This window comes from Lepidochelys kempii, chromosome 1, assembly GCF_965140265.1.
Source record: "Lepidochelys kempii isolate rLepKem1 chromosome 1, rLepKem1.hap2, whole genome shotgun sequence".
Lineage (NCBI taxonomy): Eukaryota > Metazoa > Chordata > Testudines > Cheloniidae > Lepidochelys > Lepidochelys kempii.
The window spans coordinates 8,981,585-9,005,666 of record NC_133256.1 but is presented as its reverse complement, the minus strand read 5'-3'; the positions used below and the strand labels follow the sequence as shown (position 1 = coordinate 9,005,666).

The window sequence follows — 24,082 nt, the reverse complement described above, 5'->3', positions numbered from 1 at the left end:
GCAAAGATAAAATTGCTGGACACCATAAATGACTGCTTCTGGGACCAACTAATCCTCTAACCAACAATAAAGAGGCAATTCTTTATGTAGTCCTGAGTGGCACACAGGACCGGGTCCAAGAGGTGAATCTATCTGAACTGCTTGTCAATGGGTGACTATAATGTAATTATATTTAACAACCTTGGATGTGGCAGAAATACCAAAAAAAGTCTACCACAGTAGCATTTAACTTCAGAAAGAGGAACTACAGAAAAATAAGGAAGCTAGTTAAACATAAATTAAAAGGAACAGTAACAGGAGTGAAATGACTTCAGACTTCATAGAAACTTTAAAAAAAAAACACCATAACAGAGGCTCAAATTAAATGTATATACAAAATGAAAACAAACAAAAACAGAGGACCAAAAAATGCCACCCTGGTTAAGCAGAGTAAAAGAGCCAATTAGAGTAAAAAAAGTGGAAGTCAAATCCGACTGAGGAAAATAGAAAGGAGCATAAACTCCAGCAAATCAAGTGTAAAAGAATTAGGCAGGCAAAAAAAGAATATGAAGAGTAATTAGAAAAAGACACAAATTAATAGCAATTTTTTAAAGTACATCAGAAGCAAGAAGTCTGCCAAACAGTCAATGGGGCCACTGGACAATTGAGGTACTAAAGCAGCACTCAAGGAAGATGAGGCTGTTGCAGAGAAGTTAATTCATTGCATCAGTCTTCACTTCAGAGGATGTGATGGAGATTCCCATACAAAATGGGAAATGACTGCTTAGGAAGGAGTACTGTGGAAAAAGATCTGGGGGGGGTCACAGTGGACCATAAGCTAAATATGCCTCAACAGTGTAACACTGTTGCAAAAAAGCAAACATCATTCTGGGATATATTAGCAGGAGTGTTGTAAGCAAGACACGAGAAGTAATTCTTCTGCTCTACTCTGTGCTGATTAGGCCTCAACTGGAGTATTGTGTCCAGTTCTGGGTGCCACATTTCAGGAAAGATGTGAACAAATTGGAGAAAGTCCAGAGAAGAGCAACAAAAATGATTAAAGGTCTCAAAAACATGACCTATGAGGGAAGATGGAAAAAATTGGGTTTGTTTAGTCTGGAAAAGAGAAGAGTGAGAGGGGACATAACAGTTTTCAAGTACATAAAAGGTGGTTACAAGGAGGAGGGAGAAATATTGTTGTTCTTAACCTCTGAGGTTAGGACAAAAAGCAATTGCAGCAAGGGAGGTATAGGTTGGACATCAGGAAAAACTAACTGTTAGGGTCGTTAAGCCCTGGAATAAATTGTCAGGGAGGTTGTGGAATCTCTATCATTAGAGATTTTTAAGAGCAGGTTAGATAAACCCCTATCAAGAATGGTCTAGGTAATACTTAGTCTTGCCTTGAGTGTGGGGGACTGGACTAGATGACCTCTCGAGGTCCCTTCCAGTCCTATGATTTTATTATTCTCACACCTGAGCCATTCTTTTTAGGTGACAAATCTGAGGAGCTGTGTCAGTTGAGAAGGTTTTAGAACAAATCAATAAACAGTAATAAATCACAAGAACAGATGAGATTCATCCAAGAGTTCTGAAGGAACTCAAATATGAAATTGCAGAATTAATTGTGGTGTATAATCTATTGCTTAATTCAGCCTCTGTATCAGACAACTGGAGGATAGCTAATGTAACGCCAATTTTTTTTTAAAAGGCCTATGGGTAATCCTGGCAATTACAGGCTTGTAAGCCTAACTTCAGTACCAGGCAAATTGGTTGAACCTAGAGTAAAGAATAGAATTATCAGACACATAGATGAACACGATTTATTGGGGAAGAGTCAACATGTTTTTTGTAAAGGGAAATCATTCCTCAGCTGGCTATTAGAATTATTTGAGGGGGTCAACAAACAAAAATGATCTAGTGGATATAGCATACTTTTGCTTTCAGAAAGCTTTTGACAATGTCCCCACTAAAGACACTTAAGCAAAGTAAGGAATCATGGGATAAGAGGGAAGGTCTTCTTATGGATCAGTAACTAGTTAAAAAATAGGAAATAAAGGGTAGGAATAAACAGTCAGTTTTCACAGTGGAGAGAGGTTAATAACGAGGTCACCCAAGGATCTGTGCAGGGACCAGTGTTGTTCATTCATAAATAAGCTGGGAAAACGGATAAACAGTGAGGTGGCAAAGTTTGCAGATAATACAAAGCTGCTCAAGATAGTTAAGAAACAAGCTGACTGTGGAGATTTACAAAGGGATCTCACAAAACTGGGTGACTGGGCAACAAAATGGCATATGAAATTCAATGCTGATAAATGCAAAGTAATAAATACTGGAAAATATCATTCCAACCGTACATACAAAATGTTGGGATCTAAATTAGCTGTTACCACTCAAGAAAGAGATCTTGGAATCATCATGGATAGTTCTCTGAAAGCATCTGTTTCATGTGTAGCAGCAGTCAAAAAAGCTAATAGAAATTTAGGAACCATTAGGAAAATGATAGATAATAAGTGAGAAAATATCATAATACCTCTTTATAAGTCTGTAGTACACTGTCACCTTGAATACCACTTGTAGTTCTGGTCACTCCATCTCAGAAAAGATATGTTAGAATTGGAAAAAGTACAAAGAATGGCAACAAAAATGATTAAGGGTATGGGACAGCTTCCATATGAGGGAAGATTAGAAAGATTGGGATGGGTTAACTTAAAAAAGAGACAACTAAGGGGGACTATCACAGAGGTCTATAAAATCATGAATGGTGAGGACAAAATAAATAAGGGAAATGTTGTTTAACCCTTCACAGAACACATGAACCAGGGGTCACCCAATGAAATTAATAGACAGCAGGTTTAAAACAAACATAAAGAAGCACTTCTTCATATAACGCACAGTCAACCTGTGAAACTCATTGACAGAGAATGTTGCAAAGGCCAAAAGCATAAGTGGGTTAAAAAAAGAATTACATAAGTTCATGGTGGAGAAGTCCATCAGTGGCTATGAGCTCAGGTGGTCAGGGATGCAACCATATGCTCTGGGTGTCCCAAAACCTCTGACTGCTAGAAATGGACTGAACAATGGGATTGATCACTTCATAAATTGCTTTGTAGTTTGAACTGTGGCCAAGGGGAGCTGCGGAGCTGGCGCTCAGGGCAGTTGCAGCGTGTGGAGCCCCCATGGCTGCCCCTCTGCCAGGAGTTGGAGGGACATGCTGACTGCTTCCTGGGAGCCGCACGGAGCTGGGCAAGGAGCCTACCATCCCCACTGCACCACCAACCAGACTTTTAGCAGCCCAGTCAATGGTGCTGACCAGAGCCACCAGGGTCCCTTTCTGACCGGGTGTTCTGGCTGAAAACCAGACACCTGGCAACCCTGTTATGCAGCTGCAATAATCTAGTGCGCGGCACTTGATGGATTGCTGTGTGGCTGCGCAGTCGCACAGCTTAGAGGGAACACTGCGTCTGCCATGAGTTTTCTAAGTAAGCTAGTCACTAATGGCTCAGATATCTCCTGTCAGCTCCTTGAATATTCTAGGATGTATTTCATCAGGCCCTGCTGACTTGAAGACATCTAATTTGTCTAAGTAATTTTTTATTTGTTCTTTCCCTATTTTAGCCTCAGATCCCACCTCATTTTCACTGGCATAAACTATGTTAGACATCCAATATCTACTAACCTTTTTGGTGAAAACTGAAACAAAAAAGTCATTTAGTACTTCTCCATTTCCACATTTTCTGTTATTGTCTTCCCCCCACACCCCATTGAGTAGCAGGTCTATCATGTCCTTGGTCTTCCTCTTGCTTCTAATGTATTCGTTGACAAAGAGCCTGTCTAAACTGACATGTTTCTGAAAATAGTTTCAATGCCCCTTTTTTCTGCACTACTGTAAACCAGTTCCCCAGTAGTGAAGACAATTTGTGCCAGATCAGCACATAATATAGATTGGTATAGCTCAATTGGGACCTGCACCAGTTCACAGCAGCTAAGTTCTGGCCCTATGAATATGAGAATGGAATGTATATTTATCCTGACTGCGTGACTAATATTTGAATATGGTGTCACATAAATAGCTAATATTTTAACATGGTCACTGCTCCCAGTGAAATACATTTCAGCAGAGATGTTTCCAATTGTTTCTGAGGGGCAGACTTTAGTCAGTAAGTGACTCTGGATTGGTGGACATTTATGTTATGAGAAGATGTATTTACAGGTGAGAATAAATTGTCGTCTTATCGTTCTAAACATAGGTTTATATATCACTCTTTTTATTTAGGCTGAATGCATTTATAGCTGTAGAGAGCAGTGTAATATCAACAGAACATTCTATATCTTTTTTTGTATTTTGTACTGCAGTGGTGGAAGATACCCAGGATATGATGGATATTCATATGGAGACTATCTGTGCACTAATTTTCCCTCAGTAGCTACTGTCAAAGTATGTGAAGTATAGTTCGCAGTACGTACACTTTGAACACTGATAATTTAATTAACACTATGCTAATAATTCATAATTTCATAGATTTTAAGCATAGAAGGATGGTCGAGTTTAACATTCTGTATATAACAGGACATTAAATTTCACCCAGACATCCCTATATTAATCCCAATAACTTGAGTCAGGCCAAAGCATTTCAATCCTCAGAAGACTAAACTATTGTGTACCACAGGCAGACCACAGGAAAGACACAGGTGCCACCAAGGCCCTTGCAATGACAGAGAAACAACTAGGTGGAAGATGTCTAGATGATCTTAGCAGGTTATTCATGCCCCATGCAGAGGAAGTAAATCAAAAACAAACAAAAAAAACCCAAGGTCCCTGCTGATCTGATCTGTGAAAAAGTTCCTTCCCAAACCCAAATCTGGTAATCAGTTAGACCCTGAGCCATGAGAGCAAGACCCACCAGTCAGACATCTGTACTACCTAAAAGCATTGGTTCAGCCATTCAGTGCCCCATCTCCAGCTGTGGACAATCTCTGATCTTTCAGAGGAAAATGAACTCCCCCTGCTTGGATACATCTGGCCAGTTGTGATTAAAGCATATATTTTATAAAGATATCTAACCTGATTTTAAAGACTCTAAGAAATTATTCAGTTCCAGTGTTCAATTATCCTTGCTGCTAGGAAATTGCACCTTTTTTCAAGGTTGAATTTGTCTAACTTCAACTTCCAACCATAGGATCTTATTATGGCTTCATCAGCAAGATCGAAAACCCCAACAAGCTATATACACAGTCATCAACTCACCTCTCAACCTGCTCTTCAATAAGCTGAATAAGTTGAGCTCTATAAACTTAACATCATAAGGCTTGTTTTCTAGTGTGTGGATCATATTTATGGCTCTCCTTTAAAATCTCTCCAGTGTTTCCACAAAGTGTGCACACTAGAATTTGACACAGAATCCTAATAGCAATCATAGAATATCAGGGTTGGTAGGGAACTCAGGAGGTCATCTAGTCCAACCCCCTGATCAAAGCAGGACCAATCCACAACTAAATCATCCCAGCTAGGGCTTTGTCAAGCCTGACCTTAAAAACCTCGAAGGAAGGAGATTCCATCACCTCCCTAGGTAACCCATTCCAGTGCTTCACCACCCTCCTAGTAAAAAAGATTTCCCTAATATCCAACCTAAACCTCCCCCACTGCAACTTGAGACCATTACTTCTTGTTCTGTTATCTGCTACCATGGAGAACAGCCTAGATCCATCCTCTTTGGAACCCCCTTTCAGGTAGTTGAAAGCAGCTATCAAATCCCCCCTCATTCTTCTCTTCTGCAGACTAAATAATCCCAGTTCCCTCAGCCTCTCCTCATAAGTCATGTGCTCCAGGCCCCTAATCATTTTTGTTGCCCTCTGCTGGACGCTTTCCAATTTTTCCACATCCTTCTTATAGTGTGGGGCCCAAAACTGGACACAGTACTCCAGATGAGGCCTCACCAATGCTGAATAGAGGGGAATGATCACATCCCTCGATCTACTGGCAATGCTCCTACTTATACAGCCCAAAATGCTGTTAGGCTTCTTGGCAACAGGGGCACACCATTGACTCATATCCAGCTTCTCATCCATTATAACCCCTAGGTCCACAAGAGAAGAGGCACTTCTTGATTTAGTCTTAAGTGGAGTGCAGGATCTGTTCAAGAGGTGAATAGCTGGACTGCTTGGTACTAATGGCCATAATATAATTAAATTTAACATCCCTGTGGAGGGGAAAACACCACAGCAGCCCAACACTGTAGCATTGAATTTCAGAAAGAGGGACTACACAAAAATGAGGAAGTTAGTGAAACAGAAATTAAAAGGTACAGTGCCAAAAGTGAAATCCCTGCAAACTTCATGGAAACATTTTAAAGACACTGTAATATAGGCTCAACTTAAATGTATACCCCAAATTAAAAAACATAGCAAGAGAAGGAAAAAAGTGCCACCATGGCTAAACAACAAAGTAAAAGAAGCAGTGAAAAGCAAAAAGGCATCCTTTAAAAAGTGGAAGTTAAATTCTAGTGAGGAAAATAGAAAGGAGCATAAACTCTGGTAAATGAAGTGTAACAATACAATTTGGAAGACCAAAAAAGAATTTGAAGAACAACTAGCCAAAGACTCAAAAAGTAATAGCAAAAAAAATATATAAGTACATCAGAAGCTTGAAGCCTGATAAATAATACTGGGACCACAGGACAATCAAGATGCTAAAGGAGCACTCAAGGATGATAAGGCCATTGCGGAGAAACGAAATGAATTCTTTGCATCGGCCTTCATGGCTGAGGATGTGAGGGAGATTCCCAAACATAAGCCAGTCTTTTTGGTGACAAATCTGAGGAACTGTCCCATCTTGAGGCGTCATTAAAGGAGGTGTTGGAACAAATTGATAAACTAAACAATAATAAGTCACCAGGACCAGATGGTATTCACCCAAGAGTTCTAAAAGAATGCAAATGTGAAATTGTAGAACTACTAACTGTAGTTTGTAACTTATCATTTAAATCAGCTTCTGTACCAAATGACTGGAGGATAGCTAATATGATGCCAGAGGTGATCCGGGCAATTACAGCTCAGTAAGCCTGACTTCAGTACTGGGCAAACTGGTTGAAACTATAGTAAAGAACAAAATTGCCAGACACACAGATGAACATAATTTGTTGGGGAAAAGTCAACATGGTTTTTGTAAAGGGAACTCATATCTCACCAATCTACTAGAATTCTTTGGGGGGGTCAACAAGCATTTGGACAAGGGGGATCCAGTGGATATAGTGTACTTAGATTTTCAGAAATCCTTTGACAAGGTCTCTCACCAAGGTTCTTAAGCAAAGTAAGCAGTCATGGGATAAGAGGGAAGGTCCTCTCATGGATTGGTAACTGGTTAAAAGATAGGAAATAAAGGGTAGGAATAAATGGTCAGTTTTCAGAATGCAGAGAGGTTAAATAGTGGTGTTCTCCAGGGCTCTGTACTGGGACCACTCCTGTTCAACATATTCATAAATGATCTGGAGAAAGGGGTAAACAGTGAGGGAGCAAAATTTGCACATGATACAAAACTACTCAAGATAGTTAAGTCCCAAGCAGACTGTGAAGAGCTGCAAAAGGATCTCTCCAAACTGAGTGACTGGGCAACAAAATGGCAGATGAAATTCAGTGTAAATGCAAAGCAATGCACATTGGAAAACATAATCCCAACTATACATATAAAATGATGGGGTCTAAATTAGCTGTTACCACTCAGGAAAGAGATCTTGGAGTCATTGTGGATAGTTTTCTGAAAACATCCACTCAATATGCAGTGGCAGTCAAAAAAGCGAACAGAATGCTGAACATCATTAAGAAAGGGATAGATAATAAGACAGAAAATATCATATTAACTCTATATAAATCCATGGTATGCCCACATCTGGAATACTGCATGCAGATATGGTCACCCCATCTCAAAAAAAAAAGGATATATTGGAATTGGAAAAGGTTCAGAAAAGGGCAACAAAAATGATTAGGGGTATGGAACGGCTGCCTTCTGAGGAGAGATTACTAAGACTGGGACTTTTCATCTTGGAAAAGAGACGACTAAGGGGAGATATGATTGAGGTCTATAAAATCACGACTGGTGTGGAGAAAACAAATAAGAATGTATTATTACTACTTTTCATAACAAGAACTAGGGGTCACCAAATGAAATGAATAGGCAGCAGGTTTAAAACAAACAAAAGGAAGTATTTTTTCACACAACACACAGTCAATCTCTGGAACTCCTTGCCAGAGGATGTTGTGAAAGCCAAGACTATAACAAGGTTTAAAAAGAACTACATAAGTTCATGGAGGACAGGTCCATCAATGGCTATTAGCCAGGGTGGGCATGGATGGTTTCCCTTGCCTCTGTTTGCCAGAAGCTGGGAATAGGTGACAGGGGATGGATCACTTGGTGATTACCTGTTCTTTTCATTCCCTCTGAGGCACCTGGCATTGGCCACTGTCAGCAGACAAGATACTGGGCTAAATGGACCTTTGGTCTGACCCAGTATGGCCATTCTTATGTTCATAAGGCACATCACAGGTAATTAACCATTAGGACAATTTATTGACCATTGTGATGGATTTTCCATCACATGGAGTCTTGAAATCAGGAATTAATTTCCTTCTAAAAGAAATGCTTCAGCACAACCAGAAGTTCTTCCTCAAGTGATGGTTCCTATGTGTATTCCACACATGGGTATGCATGCATGCCATACGCTTGAGTCTGGAAATTATTCAAAGTAGTGTCCGTTGACCTGCACATGTGTAGTAGTTCTCCCCATGCTCTTGACCATTTAAGAGACAGTGTAGGTAAATGCTTTTTCAGTTCCTTCTTACCCGCTGCCTGGGCTTAGTCAGAATCATGTCCTCCTTCACTCTGTGTACAAACTGTAAAGTAAAAATATTTGTAAATATCTTAGCTTAAGTAGTTTGTAGTTAGTATTGTTTATAGGTAGTATAGAGTAGTTCCGCCCAGCCCCCTGTCGGGGGACGTTCTCCCCGTTCTGGGATTATACACAGAGTCTGGAATTCAAGAGTTGTCTCTCCTCCCTTTGCTCTTTCTCCATCTGTGATGAGCATCTGCGGTGCCTGTACTTTCTGTGTGAGGCACATATTGCTGCAAAGTGATCTTTTCTACCCAGAACTCAAGAAGCCTAGGCGCTTTGACTTAGAAAGTTTCTGATGGAGGAGGTTATGAGGCCCTCCTCTGATCTGGGTCCAGGAGACCACTATATACTTCAGCCTCAACCAACCAGCAGTGCCCCTCCGAGCATTTGCCTTGGAGCAGAGCCTCTAACCTTGAAGTCCAATGAGTCTTCCTCGAGGGCTCCCCATGAGAGTAGAGGGCACTCCCATGGGTGCAAGGACAGATCTCCACAGAGGAATGTCCATAGGAAATGCGTTCCCTCCCTGAGATAGTCCAGGTCGGGTGAGACATCACATATGGAACCCATGGAACAGGCTCCATCAAAGATCCCCAGATTGGAGGGCAAGGTGCACAGAAAGAGGGATCCACTAGTTTCAATGGTGACTGTGGTACTGAAATAGAAAGACAGATGCTTGCCAGTTCCTTCTGTGAGTGAAGGGCCAGACTCATCATCGGTACTGCCTTGTTCATCTAAAAACAGTTTAGCTGAAACAGATAAGCTAGGTCCTTCAGGCGTGTCTGTTGGACTACCATGGGCCATACAGAGACTTACATAACACTGGAGGATATAACACTGGAGGATATATTTCTCCCACACCCTTACTCTTCACTCCTCCTTGGCTCTGCCCTACTAACTGATGTTTTTACTCTGGAAGATGAATCTATGCCGATATCCCAAGAGCGGTTCCATCTCCAACCATGGGGCCAGAGTACCCCGGTACTGATGGCATCGCCACTACTGAGGGAACAGTCCTCTGAATCAGCGGAGTCAGAGGAGATATATGCACCAGTATCTCTTCAGAGGTACAGGAGCCTGACCGACAATCAAGAGGATATGTTCACCACTCCTCTGGGTATGACTCCCTCCCCAAGCAACCGCTGGTACTGATTCCCTTGGCAGTCCTCTGCAACCAGTGGATCCCTCCTTCTGGTTTTATTGGTGCCCATGGGATCAATATATCAGGCATCTGGGCCATTCTCAGAGGTAGTACCACTCCTCCCCCTCTCGCTCACTGGTTCCATTGGTGTACGAGGAGAAAGAGCCAGAACTGCTTCCACTGGTACTGATGGTTCCAACAGGAGCTTCTTCATCATCTCTGGACCATGCTGTCACTTCTTCATCACATTCTCTGCCAGATAACCACCATCAGTACCAGGAGCTGTTACAGCAGATTGCAAATGATCTACAGATCCCATTTAAAGAGGTCCAGAACCTTCAACACCAGCTCCTGGACATCTTGCAACTGCAAGGACTGAGTAAGGTGGCCCTTCCGATTAAAGAGGCTATATTAGAGCTGGATGGCGTGGTTTGGCACACACAAACATCTTGTGCGCATACACCAAAAAGGGCTGAGAGGCATTTTGTTCCTGCCAAAGGAGCTGACTTTGTTTTCCCATCCTGCCCCCAAATCAGTGGTACAGGCAGCTACAGAAAGAGTCACAACTCATCCCCCTACGTAGATCTCTTAAAGGGATATCTCCCTATTAGGCACATGGATTACAATTACATTGGCCTCTGTAATCCCCTCTCTTCAGGAGGGGATGTGGTTTGTGGCTCTTGACACGAAGGACACGTATTTCCATGTGAACATTCACCACTCACACAGGAAGTTCCTGCATTTCATGGTTGGCCAGGAACACAACCAGTTTCAGGTCTTCCACTTTGGGCTTACTATAGCACCCAAGATTTTAATGAAAATTTTCTCTGTGGTAGTAGCCCAGATGAGGTGCCATGGCTTAACTGTGTTCCCGTACTTGGATGACTGGCTTCTGGTAGGCCAGTCTCATCAGGCAGTCCTGTCAGCAACAGGATCTCTTCTGCAACTTGTTGCTACCTTAAACATTTGCATAAATGAAGAAAAGTCCATTTTATCTCCCACAAGGACAATAAAAGGAGCATGTTTTATAGGAGCATGTTTGGACTTGGTCTTTGGTAGAGCATTCCTCCCCAGAGACAGATTTTATGCAATGAGGAACCTGATTTCCCATGTCACCGACAGACCATGAATTATGGTGCCAGGTGTCTCCTTCTGTTAAGCCACATGGCTGCATGCACCTACATGACACATTTCACCAGTCTCCACTTGCAGTGTCTGCAAGCTTGGCTCCACTTGATTTACTGACCAAACAGGGACCACAGTTCCAAGGTGACTGTTCCCACCAGAGTTCTCACCTCCCTTACTTGGTGGTTGAACCCAAACAAAGTCATGGTGGGGACTTCTTTCATCCCTCCCACATGCAGGAAATAGTGTCAGACGCCTCCCTTATGAGGTGGGTTGCTCACCAGGACTGCCACACCATTCAGGGTGCCTGGATACTGCGAGAGGCAAGGCTACATATAAACGCACTGGAACTGAGGGCCGTCCACCTTGCATGCAAGGCTTTCCTTCCCCTCCTACACTCGCTACACGTATAGATATCATTGAACAGTATCACTGCTGTGATGCCTATAAACAAACAAGGAAGAGCAAGATCTCATTCTCTTTGCCTGGAAGATGTCAGACTTTGGAACAGGTGTATGAGAAACCATATCACAATATAGGCCTTGTACCTCCCAGGTGTTCACAGCTCCTTAGCAGACAAACTAAGCAGAATCTTCTCTGCAGATCATGAATGAGGGATTCATGACACAGTCCTAACTAAGATATTTACACAGTGGAGTACTCCACTATGGGACTGATTTGTGTCCCAGATTAAAGGAAGTGTATTGCTCCAGGGGAGCCATGGGTTGCAACTCTCAGGGTGACCCTCTCCTGCTTTCCTAGATGGATGGCCTCAGATACGTGTTTCCTCCCATCCCCCTACTCCCAGAAATCATAGGGAAGATCCATTGCGACAAAGCCAACATCATTCTCCTAGCACCTTACTGGCCCAGACAGTTCTGGTTCACAGAACTTCTAGATACGTCCATCTGCCCACCTATCAGGATCTAACCATTTACAGATCTCCTAACCCAAGGAGGGAGGGATCAAGCACCCCAACCCGAGCTCTCTCCACCTCATGATCTGGTGATTGGATGGGCATCCAAAATAGAATGCTTATGCTCCACCCCTGTTCAGGAAATCATTAAGCAAAGTAGAAAGGATTCTACAGGAACCTGCTAACTAACCAAATGGAGGCACTTTTCGGCCTATGGATGTCTCCACCAATGTTTGCTGGATACCATTGGCATTCCAATTGACCTAAGCTATCTCCTATCCTTGAAGACTTCAGGTCTAGCTCTTACTTTGCTGTGGGTATACCTAGCAGTGATTAGTGCCTTCTTCCCTCCAGTGGAACAACATTCCTTCTTTCTCACCAACTACTGTACAATTTATGAAGGGCTAGATCAGGCTATTCGCACTGATCATTAAGGCTATACCGCAATGGGACCTTGTCCTTGTCCTGTCAACACTCACAGGTCTGCCCTTCGAACCTATGGCAACAGAAGGGTATGTGAACGAGGAGCCATCCTCGCAGACACTCTCTATACAGTGTTTCACAGAGAGAAGATTTCTCTTCAGTTACACCCCATATTTCTCCCCATGATTGTTTCTAAATTCCACATCAATCAAACAATACAATTTACTGTATTTTTCCTGAAACCCCTTGCTTCTGAAGACAAGAGACTTCACTCTCTTAATGTCAGGTGCGCCCTGGCATTCTATATGCAAAGAAACAAACCCATTAGAAAATCTCAGCTTTTTTATTGCCATAGCTGAAAGATCGCATGGGCAAGATATATTCTCCCAGAGGATTTCTAAGTGGGTTTCAGGATGCATATCGGAGTGCTACAAAATATCAAGAATTCCTCCTTCCCTGGGGATATGACACCTCACTCCATGTAAGCATAAGCAGCCTTGACAGCATCCCTATCTGATGTCCTGCTTTGGGACATTTGCAGGGCAGTGACTTGGAGTTCTGTCCACATGTTTGTGACACATTACACTGTAATGGATTGACTGTGGATGAAGCGGTAGGAATGGCATTTTTGTGTCATCTTCCTTGCACTCTCCTCCAGTCTGAACACTGCTTACCAGTCACCCACATGGAGAATACACCATCATTTGAAAAAGAAGTGGTGAAAGTTACTTGCTGTAACTGGAGGTTCTTCAAGATGTATTGTCACTATCTGTATTCCACAACCTGCCCTCCACCCCATCTGCTTCAGATCCTGTTGGATTTGCTGTAAGAAGAGAAATTGGAGAGGCATTGACCCATGCTGCCTCTCATACCATCAGTTAGTAGCATGAGGAAAACTCCTGCCTATATGCCAGTCAATGGACACTGTTTTGAAGAATTTCCGGACTCACGTGCATGGTGTGCACGCATACCCATGGGTGGAGTACAGATAGGGACCACACATCTCTAAGGACATCCAGTTACAGTAAGTAATCTCCACTTATAGGCTTGATGTAGAGGAATTATGGGATGAAATTTTATGGCCTGGGGACCTTGGCGGAGCTAGGCATATCACTCGTAAGTAGTTCATTTTTTCCCCCTGTTAAAAGGATCTCAGAGAATAGTGTGAAGAAATTATTCCTTCACTCTGAAAGTTCTCTTTTCGAATTCTGCAATGTTCTAGAATTATCTGTTTGCAAATGAAATTATCCAGTGTGTCCGTGCAATAACTAAAAATGTGGCTTTTTATGTTCATATGTAATTCATAACTCCCTCTTGTCTTTGTGTTTTGTCTAACTGTGTACAGGCGAGATCTAGCTCAGTGCTCTATGATGCAATCAGTGTTGCACATGAGATGGGCCATTCTCTTGGCTTCCTTCATGATAATTCTAAGAGAAATACAGCTAGAGGCTGTGTTTGCAAATGCCCTGGAGGAGGAAAATGCATCATGTGGTCATTTGCCTCGTGAGTAATATTTTGTTTTTAAACTTTTAAATACAACAGTTATGGCTTTTGATAAGATCATCTTGGAGAATAGTTTCTTTTTTCTATAGACTGGTTGTCTCCGATGCACATGGGACAGGATAGTCCTTCCTCTACATAACATATCATGTACGGGAACAGAATAGCAGTTGAAAATGTTCTCATCTTCAGTCACTGACTCCGCTTCCCTTCCTTTCCATGTGGCCAGTTGGCTCCAGCCTTTGACGAATTAGTTAAATTCAGAAGTCTTCTCTGTCTCGAACAAGTAATATTTTTCCTTTGGTTTTTATTTGTCCGTTTGGGGGCGGGGAGTTGTTTTGGGATTTTTTGGCTGCTTATTCCACATTTGACCTCATTTCCATTGCATTGCAGTTTTGGAGTTCAGTATGAAACCCAAGAATGGAAAATGATTATGGGCCTCCTACTCCTTGTGCTAGCCCACTTTGCAGTGACCTTCCCCAGGAGGTGAATGCACCTTGTGGCACTGGTTCTCCTTCAAGCGATTTCACTATAGGTGTATGTGCACCCAGGACACTTGAGTCAGATTTTTGCTAGCAGTACTGTTGTGCGCACGCATGTGCCCTGCATGTCCTTGTGCTTGCAGCTCAGGGCATAAAGGGCGAGATCACCTCAAGTCCCTCTTAGTTCTTTCTCACTGCCTGTGATGCAAGTTGGAGCTCCCTGTGTTGCTTCACCTAGCTTTATCATCTCTTGTTATTGGTAAATAGTGCTTTTGTTTCTCTGTAGTCCTTTCTGCTAATAACTACACAGACTCTCCAGGATTTAAACACTGTATGTACTGTCATTACTTTTATAAAAGATATTACCTCACACATGTTGTCTACGTACTGTCAGGAAGCGATGCCCTTGATTGGTATTCCTGTTGTCTTTTTTTGTTTGAACAAAGGACATTTAAAAGACAAATGCAGCATCCTTCTCTTTTGGCTCTCAAGGCCTTGTAGTTAAGGCCTTGGTACATTGATGGCTATGCCATGTTCTATATTGTTTGGAGATTCAGCTGGATGTGGCTATTAATGACTAAAACAACACAGTTTTACCCCTCCCCTTCATAATTCAGGGCTAAGTTCTTTGTCAGGAGTTTTCCCTTCAAAGACTAAAATATGTATAAGTTCCTCTTTGAATGTCCTCTGCATATTCCCATTCATGGGATGCTCTGACTAGTGCACTCTGAATGGTTGAAGCCTAGGTAGCAGTGCCCATTGGAGCGCTCGCATGCCTCCCTCATCCATCCCCTTAGCAAACATCAGATGTTCCATGGTGAGGGTATAAAAGCACTTCAGCTGCTTCATGTTCTTCCAGCCATGACCAGCAGATGGATTAGGAATCCATCCAGGATTCTTCCAGATCCATATATGTAGTGCCTAGTTAGATGGTAGTTGTAGTTAGTTAGACATGTATTAGTATAGTTTAGTTTGAATTTTTATAAGTATAAGTTTCTTTGGTGCTTTGATAGCAGAACCAAAGACCAAGAAATCAGGTTTTAAAAGATGCATGTCATGTCCATTAGTATTCCCAGCATCTAGATGCCTGGCATTCTTGGGCCAGGGTCACTCAGCATCAAAGTACTCAATACACTTAATATTTACCATATGAACAAAGAAAAAGTGGCAGAAAAGACTACAGGGAATCTTGCCTTAAGAAGCGTTAGCAGTGAAGCCTCCTAGAACTGAGGGTTCCCATGCTTTTGGTTAAGCCTCCTAGACCAGCTTCTGGGATAAAGGAGGCACCAAGGGATCCCAGAGCCAGAGAAAGGCTCTGAAGGCTGACTCAGCATTCAGTGGCATCAGTCTCTGTTTCTAGTACCAATCCACAAGAGAACGATCCGTCTATTAATGGTGCCAGCATCACAACCTTGTCCTGAATGTTGGCTCATTTCTACTGGCCTGGCATCTACCAGGAAGTCAGAGAGTACTGTGCCTCCTGTCCTGTGTGCCCAAAGGCCCATTTGATCACACTCTCCCAATCAAAACTCCCTTCACTTGAATTGGGATGGATATGGTAGGACCTTGGGGAAAAAGTGCAGTGGGATGTCCATACATCCCGCTCATAGTCAATCCAGCAAAATGCAAATTGGTGAATTACCTTGGTTATACTGTGAGAGGAGACCAACTTAGGCCACTAGTCAGCAATGTACAGACATTGTTGGTATGTCCTATTCTGCACACTAAGAGGCAGGTGTGGCACTTCATTGGACTAATTGGCTACTTACTATAGGCTGTTTATTCCCAGTTTCACTGCCATCCCATCCCTTTGGTAGACCTGATACAAGATGGGAGTTCAAAGAAGGTCCATAGAGATGAACATTGTGAGAAAGACTTTAGCGCTTTGAAAGACAGGCTGTGCTAGGAGCCTGTCCTCTTCAGTCCAGATTTTTTAAGAATTTTATTTGTGTTTCTTTCCTGCATCAATGTGGACTTCTTTTTATGGGAAGTGAAGGAGTCAGGCTCAGTCATTGGGGTCCTGAGGATCACGTTAAATGGGAGAGTATGTGGGCAGATCCCCACGCCAGTCAGAAAGGAGTTAAAGGGCTCCTCTGGGCACAATCAGCCTCAGCCTGGTGCACCTGTGAGACTTGTAATCATTGAGATGTTATTCTCACTGAGATCCAATCTTGTGAGGAAAAAATGCCAGGGTCACTTCAGTCTTCCAAAAGCACATCTAATTCATTCTGTACCTGCTGAGTTGTTAGTTGAATCTTTCCTTGATGCTGTCGAGGTGGCCGGTGTATAGCTTCATGAGACAGGGGAGCAAAGGATAGGGTCATTGATGCACAGAATTTAAGGTCAGAAGGAACCATCATGATCATCTAGTCTGATCTGCACATTTCAGGCCACAGAACCTCATCCATCCATTCCTGTAATAGACCCATAACCTCTGGCTGTGTTACTGAGGTCCTCAAATATTTATTTAAAGACTTCATATTTACACTAGTTTAAACCTGCAAGTGACCTGTGCCCAGTGCTGCAGAGGAAGGTAAAAAACTCTCAAGGTTTCTGCCAATCTGACCCAGAGGGAAAATTCCTTCCTGAGCCCATATATGGCAATCAGTTACACTCTGAGCATGTGGGCAAGACACACCAGCCAGACCCTTGGGAAAGAATTCTCTGTAGTAACTCTGAGCCTCCCCATCTAGTGCCCCATCACTAGCCATTGGAGATATATCGCAGATCAGCTACATGCCATTGTAGGCAGTCTCATCATCCCATCCCCTCCATAAACTAATCAAGCCTCACCCTTGAAGCCAGTTAGGTTTTTTGCCCCCACTGCTCCCTTTGGAAGACTGTTCCAGAACTTCATTCCGCTGATTAGAAACCTTCACCTGATTTCAAGCCTACACTTGTTGATGGCCAGTATATATCCATTTGTTCTTGTATCCACATTGGTGCTTAACTTAAATAACTCCTCTTCCTCCCTGGTATTTATCCCTCTGATGTATTTATAGAGAGAAATCATATCTCCCCTCAGCCTTCTTTTTGGTTAGGCTAAACAAGCCAAGCTCTTTGATAGGTAGGTTTTCCATTCCTCAGATCATCCTAATAGCCCTTCTCTGCACCTGTTCTAGTTTGAATTAATCTTTCTTAAACATGGGAGACCAGAATTGCACACATTATTCCAGATGAGGTCTCACCAGTGCCTTGTATAAATGTACTAACTTTCCTGTCTCTACTGGAAATACCTTGGATCCTTACACTGCATTAGCCTTTTTCATGGTGGCATCGCATTGGCAGCTCAGCTCATAGTCATTCTTTGATAGACTTGGGTGTATTGGTTTTTCTCCTTCCAAGTCTCCTCCACATTCAGATCCTTGAGTTCTTTGATGCAGTCCACTTCCCTAACTAATTCCATTATTTTTTTAAAGTTGAAATCTTTTGAAATCTAGGACCCTAGTTGCAGATCTATTTCTGTTATCTTTCCAATAGCACCGGTATAAAATGCCCAGCCAATCTTGTGCCCTCTCAGTTCCTTCTTAGTGCCCGTGATGGTCATTGGAACAGCTATTCTTGCCTTTGAAAACTCCCTCAGTGGACTTTTTTTCTTCTTTCTGTACATAGTTAGTTGTAGTCAGTTTTAGATAATTTTAGTGAAGTTCTGTAAGTTTGTGTTTTAGCAGAATTTTGTTGGTTCCCTGGTGCCGAGGCAGCACCTTAAGCCCTGCATCTCCTGCAACAAGATTGTGCCCCTGAGTGACCCACACTCATGTTGCCTGAAGTGCCTGGGTGAAGCTCACGTTGGGGACCATTACTAGGTCTACAGGGACTTAAAACCTTGCACAAAAAAGGGCCAGAAGGCCAGACTAAAGTTTTCGCTCATGAAGACAGCACTGAGACCTCCATCTGAGCCAGGCCAGTAAGACTCAGCACCGAGTGCCTCAGTTTCAGTTAAGAGTGCTCCCCCTACCGTACTAGAGTCCCAGCAATGATCACCATCCGCAGTGCCTAGGAAAAGGCACAAGAAACAGATGGCCAAGAGGGGGCAATCGCCAACACCAAAGACGGACAGGCATTGGGATCAGAGTAGAGTGCAATCCAAACAGTACCGACCACACTGGAGTCATTTGCCACTGCCAGAGACTGTGTCTTACTGTTGATATCAGTGTCAATGGTGGTACAAGAGTCAGCATTATCGGTGCTGGCAATGAGGAGGGAACCTGCTGGATCCTGTCATCGTTCAGTCCTGTACCCTTCAGTACTGTAAAAGGGAAACAAGCTCTGCTGGCCTTGGTGCAGGCATCTCCACCCTGGCACCAGTCTCTGGCACAGGTGGGAATGGTACCACTGTGTTCACTGGAGAGAGACCTGTCTTCTTTGGAATTGGAGACCGGGTCTTACTCTTCCCATCTGAGGAGCAGTTCTTGCTACTCCTCTAGGCATTTCTATGCTTCCATGGACCTGGGCACAGAAGTACCGTTGAGTGCATGCCCAGGAGGTCATTGGGGACTGCGCTGGTCCAGTGGCCCTTTTAGAGCCCCCTGGGGTGTTCCCCCAGTTTCCAGGGCTCATTCCTGGTACTCCTATTCAGTGGCCTTGGAAAGAAGGGGAGCATTGTCCTCTTGGGCAGCACCCAATCTGGACTGCAGTACTGAACCCGAAACCAAGCTGCAAGAGCCAGATCAATGGTATCCTGCCAAGGCAGAAAGAGAGGAAGAGCTTCCACAGCCAGTGCTGGCCGCCTCCTCCTCCTCCTTGGATAAGCTGTCTCAGGAGGGGGCGTGTCACTGCCCCTCAGTGACTGTAAGACTCACCAAGAATTGTTGAAGAGTGTGGCCTTAAATCTAAGCATACAGGTGGAGGTAGTGCAAAGCCTACTTGGCATGTTAGCTGCTATGGGCCCCTCAAAAGTAGCCCTGCCTCTCAATGAGGCCATTATGGATCCTGTTAAGACCTTGTGGCAGACCCCGCATCCCTTCCCCTCTTTGTTCCGGCCCAGGCCACAAGTTCCTGTACACCCGTTGTCCCTCCCCCTAGTATCTCTGATGGTATCTGCGGCCAATGAGAAAGAAAGGCAGGGTCATCAGGGTGCAACCCCAAAATCAAAAGGTTAAAAGAAATTAGACTTGTTTTGTAGGAAAGTTTATTGTACCTGAAGCCATATGCAAATAGGAATGAACAATGCCTTCAGTCACTGGATGTTAGATGAGCCCTAGCTCTTTACATCTCACATACTCCATCTGTTCGACTATATTTTCATTCTATCTCTTTTTGTGAATTCTGGAGTGACTCTGAAGTCCAAAGCATAACATGCATGCTTGTGAGCAGATCAGGCAGATAAAGTCATTGGTAAAAAGAAAAGGAGTACTTGTGACACCTTAGAGACTAACCAATTTATTTGAGCATAAGCTTTTGTGAGCTACAGCTCACTTCATAGGATGCATAAAGCGGAAAATGCAGTGAGGATGTTTTATACACACAGACCATGAAAAAATGGGTGTTTATCACTTCAAAAAGTTTTCTCTCCCCCCACCCCACTCTCCTGCTGGTAATAGCTTATCTAAAGTGATCACTCTCCTTACAATGTTATGATAATGAAGGTGGGCCATTTCCAGCACAAATCCAGGGTTTAACAAGAACGTCTGAGGAACAGTGGGGGGAGTAGGAAAAAACAAGGGGAAATAGGTTACCTTGTATAATGACTTAACCACTTCCAGTCTCTATTCAAGCCTAAGTTAATTGTATCCAATTTGCAAATTAATTCCAATTCAGCAGTCTCTCGCTGGAGTCTGGTTTTGAAGTTTTTCTGTTGTAATATCGCAACTTTCATGTCTGTAATCGCGTGACCAGAGAGATTGAAGTGTTCTCCGACTGGTTTATGAATGTTACAATTCTTGACATCTGATTTGTGTCCATTTATTCTTTTACGTAGAGACTGTCCAGTTTGACGAATGTACATGGCAAAGGGGCATTGCTTGCACATGATGGTATATATCACATTGGTAGATGTGCAGGTGAACGACATGAAAGTTGCAATATTACAACAGAAAAACTTCAAAACCAGACTCCAGCGAGAGACTGCTGAATTGGAATTAATTTGCAAATTGGATACAATTAACTTAGGCTTGAGTAGAGACTGAGAGTGGTTAAGTCATTATGCAAGGTAACCTATTTTCCCCTTGTTTTTTCCTACCCCCGCCCCCCCACACTGTTCCTCAGACGTTCTTGTTAAACCCTGGATTTGTGCTGGAAATGGCCCACCTTGATTATCATACACATTGTAAGAAGAGTGATCACTTTAGATAAGCTATTACCAGCAGGAGAGTGGGGTGGGGGGAGAGAAAACCTTTTGAAGTGATAAACACCCATTTTTTCATGGTCTGTGTATATAAAACATCCTCACTGCATTTTCCACTTTATGCATCTGACGAAGTGAGCTCTAGCTCACGAAAGCTTATACTAAATAAATTGGTTAGTCTCTAAGGTGCCACAAGTACTCCTTTTCTTTTTGCAAATACAGACTAACATGGCTGCTACTCTGAAAAAAGTCATTGGTGAGCATCTTGGTAGCTATAGCAGTGGTATGACACTTTTCCCTTGCAGCTAACAGTTGATTATTTCTGTCCTCTTCAAAGGCTCGGAAAACTCTGAGTGTGGTGTTTTGCCATACTGACGCAGCCTTCTTGAGATCATCCGATTTTATTGCACCAAAGCGTGTGCTGTTCTTGATGCTGTCCTTGTAGTGCTTTCTGGGGCGGTCTTGATTCCGGTATCCTTGTGCCAATTCTCCGTAAAAAAAAATTCTGGGGTGTCGATGTACAGGCATCCTAATAATGTGCCAACCCAGCATAGTTGGGCTTTTATCAGCATGACGTCGATGCTTGTGGCATTTGACTTTTGGAGAATCTCCAGGGTTGTAATTTGTCTTGCCAGCAGATCCCCATAATGGCGTACAGAGACCACATATGGAAGGCCTCTAGCTCTTTGATATGTCATTTGTATGATGTCCAGGTCTCACAGCCATAGAGAAGAGATGTGAGCACAAAAGTTTGTAAAGTTTTCTTTTTGTTGAGAGGGTTATGTTGTAGGATTTCAGGTCTTTTCTACATAGCTTTCCTAGTGACTAAGAAGCTTTCTGTATCCTGTTCGTGATCTCTTTATCAAAAGATCCATCATTGGAGATGTTGCTGCCGAGATAGGTAAAATTGTCAACTTGCTTTAGTTGGGTTCCACTCATGGAGATGCTCGGGGATATGGCAGGGAGCGGTGAAGATGATTGATGCACCACCGCAGTTTTCTCCAGGCTAATTCTGAGGCCAAACAATTTTGATGCTTCGGCAAAGCCATCTACGATGTACTGGAGATCTCCCTCTGTGTGTGCTAGGAGGGCACAATCATCCGCAAAAAGTGCTTCTCTTATTAGTATTTCTTTTACTTTTGTTTTGTAAAAGGTGCCTGACCTTGCATCCCCTCATGGAATACACAAATGATCTTTACCAGAAAGAACTAAACTATTCCAAAATTTCACCCAACTATATACAGCTATGGCTCACATGATGAAAGGTCTCCCAATCTCTTCACAGACAATTTTGTCCTGGATTACTTCGTGTATTTGCACTTGTTATGCAAGAGAAGGAGGCAGGTGGTGGTGGTTGGGGATTCTCTCCTCAGGGGGACTGAGTCATCTATCTGCCGCCCTGACCGGGAAAAACAAGAAGTCTGCTGCTTTCCAGGAGCTAGGATTCACAATGTGATGGAGAGACTGCCAAGACTCATCAAGCCTTCGGATCACTACCCCTTCCTGCTTCTCCACGTGGGCACCTATGATACTGCCAAGAATGACCTCGAGTGGATCACTGCAGACTATGTGGCTCTGGGAAGAAGGATAAAGGAGTTAGAGGCGCAAGTGGTGTTCTCGTCCATCCTCCCCATGGAAGGAAAAGGCCTGGGTAGAGACCGTTGAATCGTGGAAGTCAACGAATGGCTATGCAGGTGGTGTCGGAGAGAAGGCTTTGGATTCTTTGACCATGGGATGGTGTTCCAAGAAGGAGGAGTGCTAGGCAGAGACGGGCTCCTCCTAAGGAAGAGAGGGAAGAGCATCTTCGCAAGTAGGTTGGCTAACCTAGTGAGGAGGGCTTTAAACTAGGTTCACCGGGGAAAGGAGACCAAAGCCCTGAGGTAAGTGGGGACGTGCAATACCGGGAGGAAACACAAGCAGGAGAATGCGAGAGGGGAGGGCTCCTGCCTCATACTGAGAGGGACGATCAGCGAGTTATCTCAAGTGCCTATACACAAATGCAAGAAGCCTGGGAAACAAGCAGGGAGAACTGGAAGTCCTGGCACAGTTAAGGAATTATGATGTGATTGGAATAACAGAGACTTGGTGGGATAACTCACATGACTGGAGTACTGTCATGGATGGATATAAACTGTTCAGGAAGGACAGGCAGGGCAGAAAAGGTGGGGGAGTTGCATTGTATGTAAGAGAGCAGTATGACTGCTCAGAGCTCCAGTACGAAACTTCAGAAAAACTGAGAGTCTCTGGATTAAGTTTAGAAGTGTGAGCAACATGGGTGATGTCGTGGTGGGAGTCTACTATAGACCGCCAGACCAGGGGGATGAGGTGGACGACGATTTCTTCCGGCAACTAATGGAAGTTAGTAGATCGCAGGCCCTGGTTCTCATGGGAGACTTCAGTCACCCCGATATCTGCTGGGAGAGCAATACAGTGGTGCACAGACAATCCAGGAACTTTTTGGAAAGTGTAGGGGACAATTTCCTGGTGCAAGTGCTGGAGGAACCAAGTAGGGGCAGAGCTCTTCTTGACCTGCTGCTCACAAACGGGGAAGAATTAGTAGGGGAAGCAAAAGTGGATGGGAACCTGGGAGGCAGTGACCATGAGATGGTCGAGTTCAGGATCCTGACACAAGGAAGAAAGGAGAGCAGCAGAATACGGACCCTGGACTTCAGAAAAGCAAACTTTGACTCGCTCAGGGAACTGATGGGCAGGATCCCCTGGGAGAATAACATGCGAGGGAAAGGAGTCCAGGAGAGCTGGCTGTATTTTAAAGAATCCTTATTGAGGTTACAGGGACAAACCATCCTGATGTGTAGAAAGAATAGTAAATATGGCAGGCAACCAGCTTGACTTAACAGTGAAATCGTTGCTGATCTTAAACACAGAAAAGAAGCTTACAAGAAGTGAAAGATTGGACAAATGACCAGGGAGGAGTATAAAAATATTGCTCAGGCATGCAGGAGTGAAATCAGGAAGGCCAAATCACACATATTTTCTTTCTTGGGCCTGTCCTGTAGTAGGTGACTTCTGGGTACTCTTCTGGCTCTGTCAATCTGTCCAGTCGGAGAACACTTCAATCTCTTTGGTCACTCAATTAGAGACCTAAAAGTTGCAATTCTTCAACAAAAAAACTTCAAAAACATACTCCAACGAGAGACTGCTGAATTGGAATTAATTTGCAAACTGGATACAATTAACTTAGGCTCGAATAGAGACTGGGAGTGGATGGGTCATTACACAAGGTAAAACTATTTCCCCATGTTTATCCCCCGCAACCCTCACCGCCCACTGTTCCTCAGAGGTTCTTGTCAACTGCTGGAAATGGCCCACCTTGATTATCACTACAAAAGG

The 24,082-nt window shown here is 43.4% G+C and overlaps 1 protein-coding gene across 1 annotated transcript in view; it reads left to right on the top strand.

Moving 5' to 3' along the window:
* Positions 1–24,082, top strand: part of LOC140907619 (disintegrin and metalloproteinase domain-containing protein 9-like) — a 136,056-nt gene that overhangs the window by 34,851 nt on the left and 77,123 nt on the right. Inside the window, exon 10 of the mRNA XM_073333955.1 lies at positions 13,809–13,966. Within this exon, the coding sequence (XP_073190056.1) occupies positions 13,809–13,966 (158 nt within the window). The remainder of the gene's footprint in view (positions 1–13,808; positions 13,967–24,082) is intronic.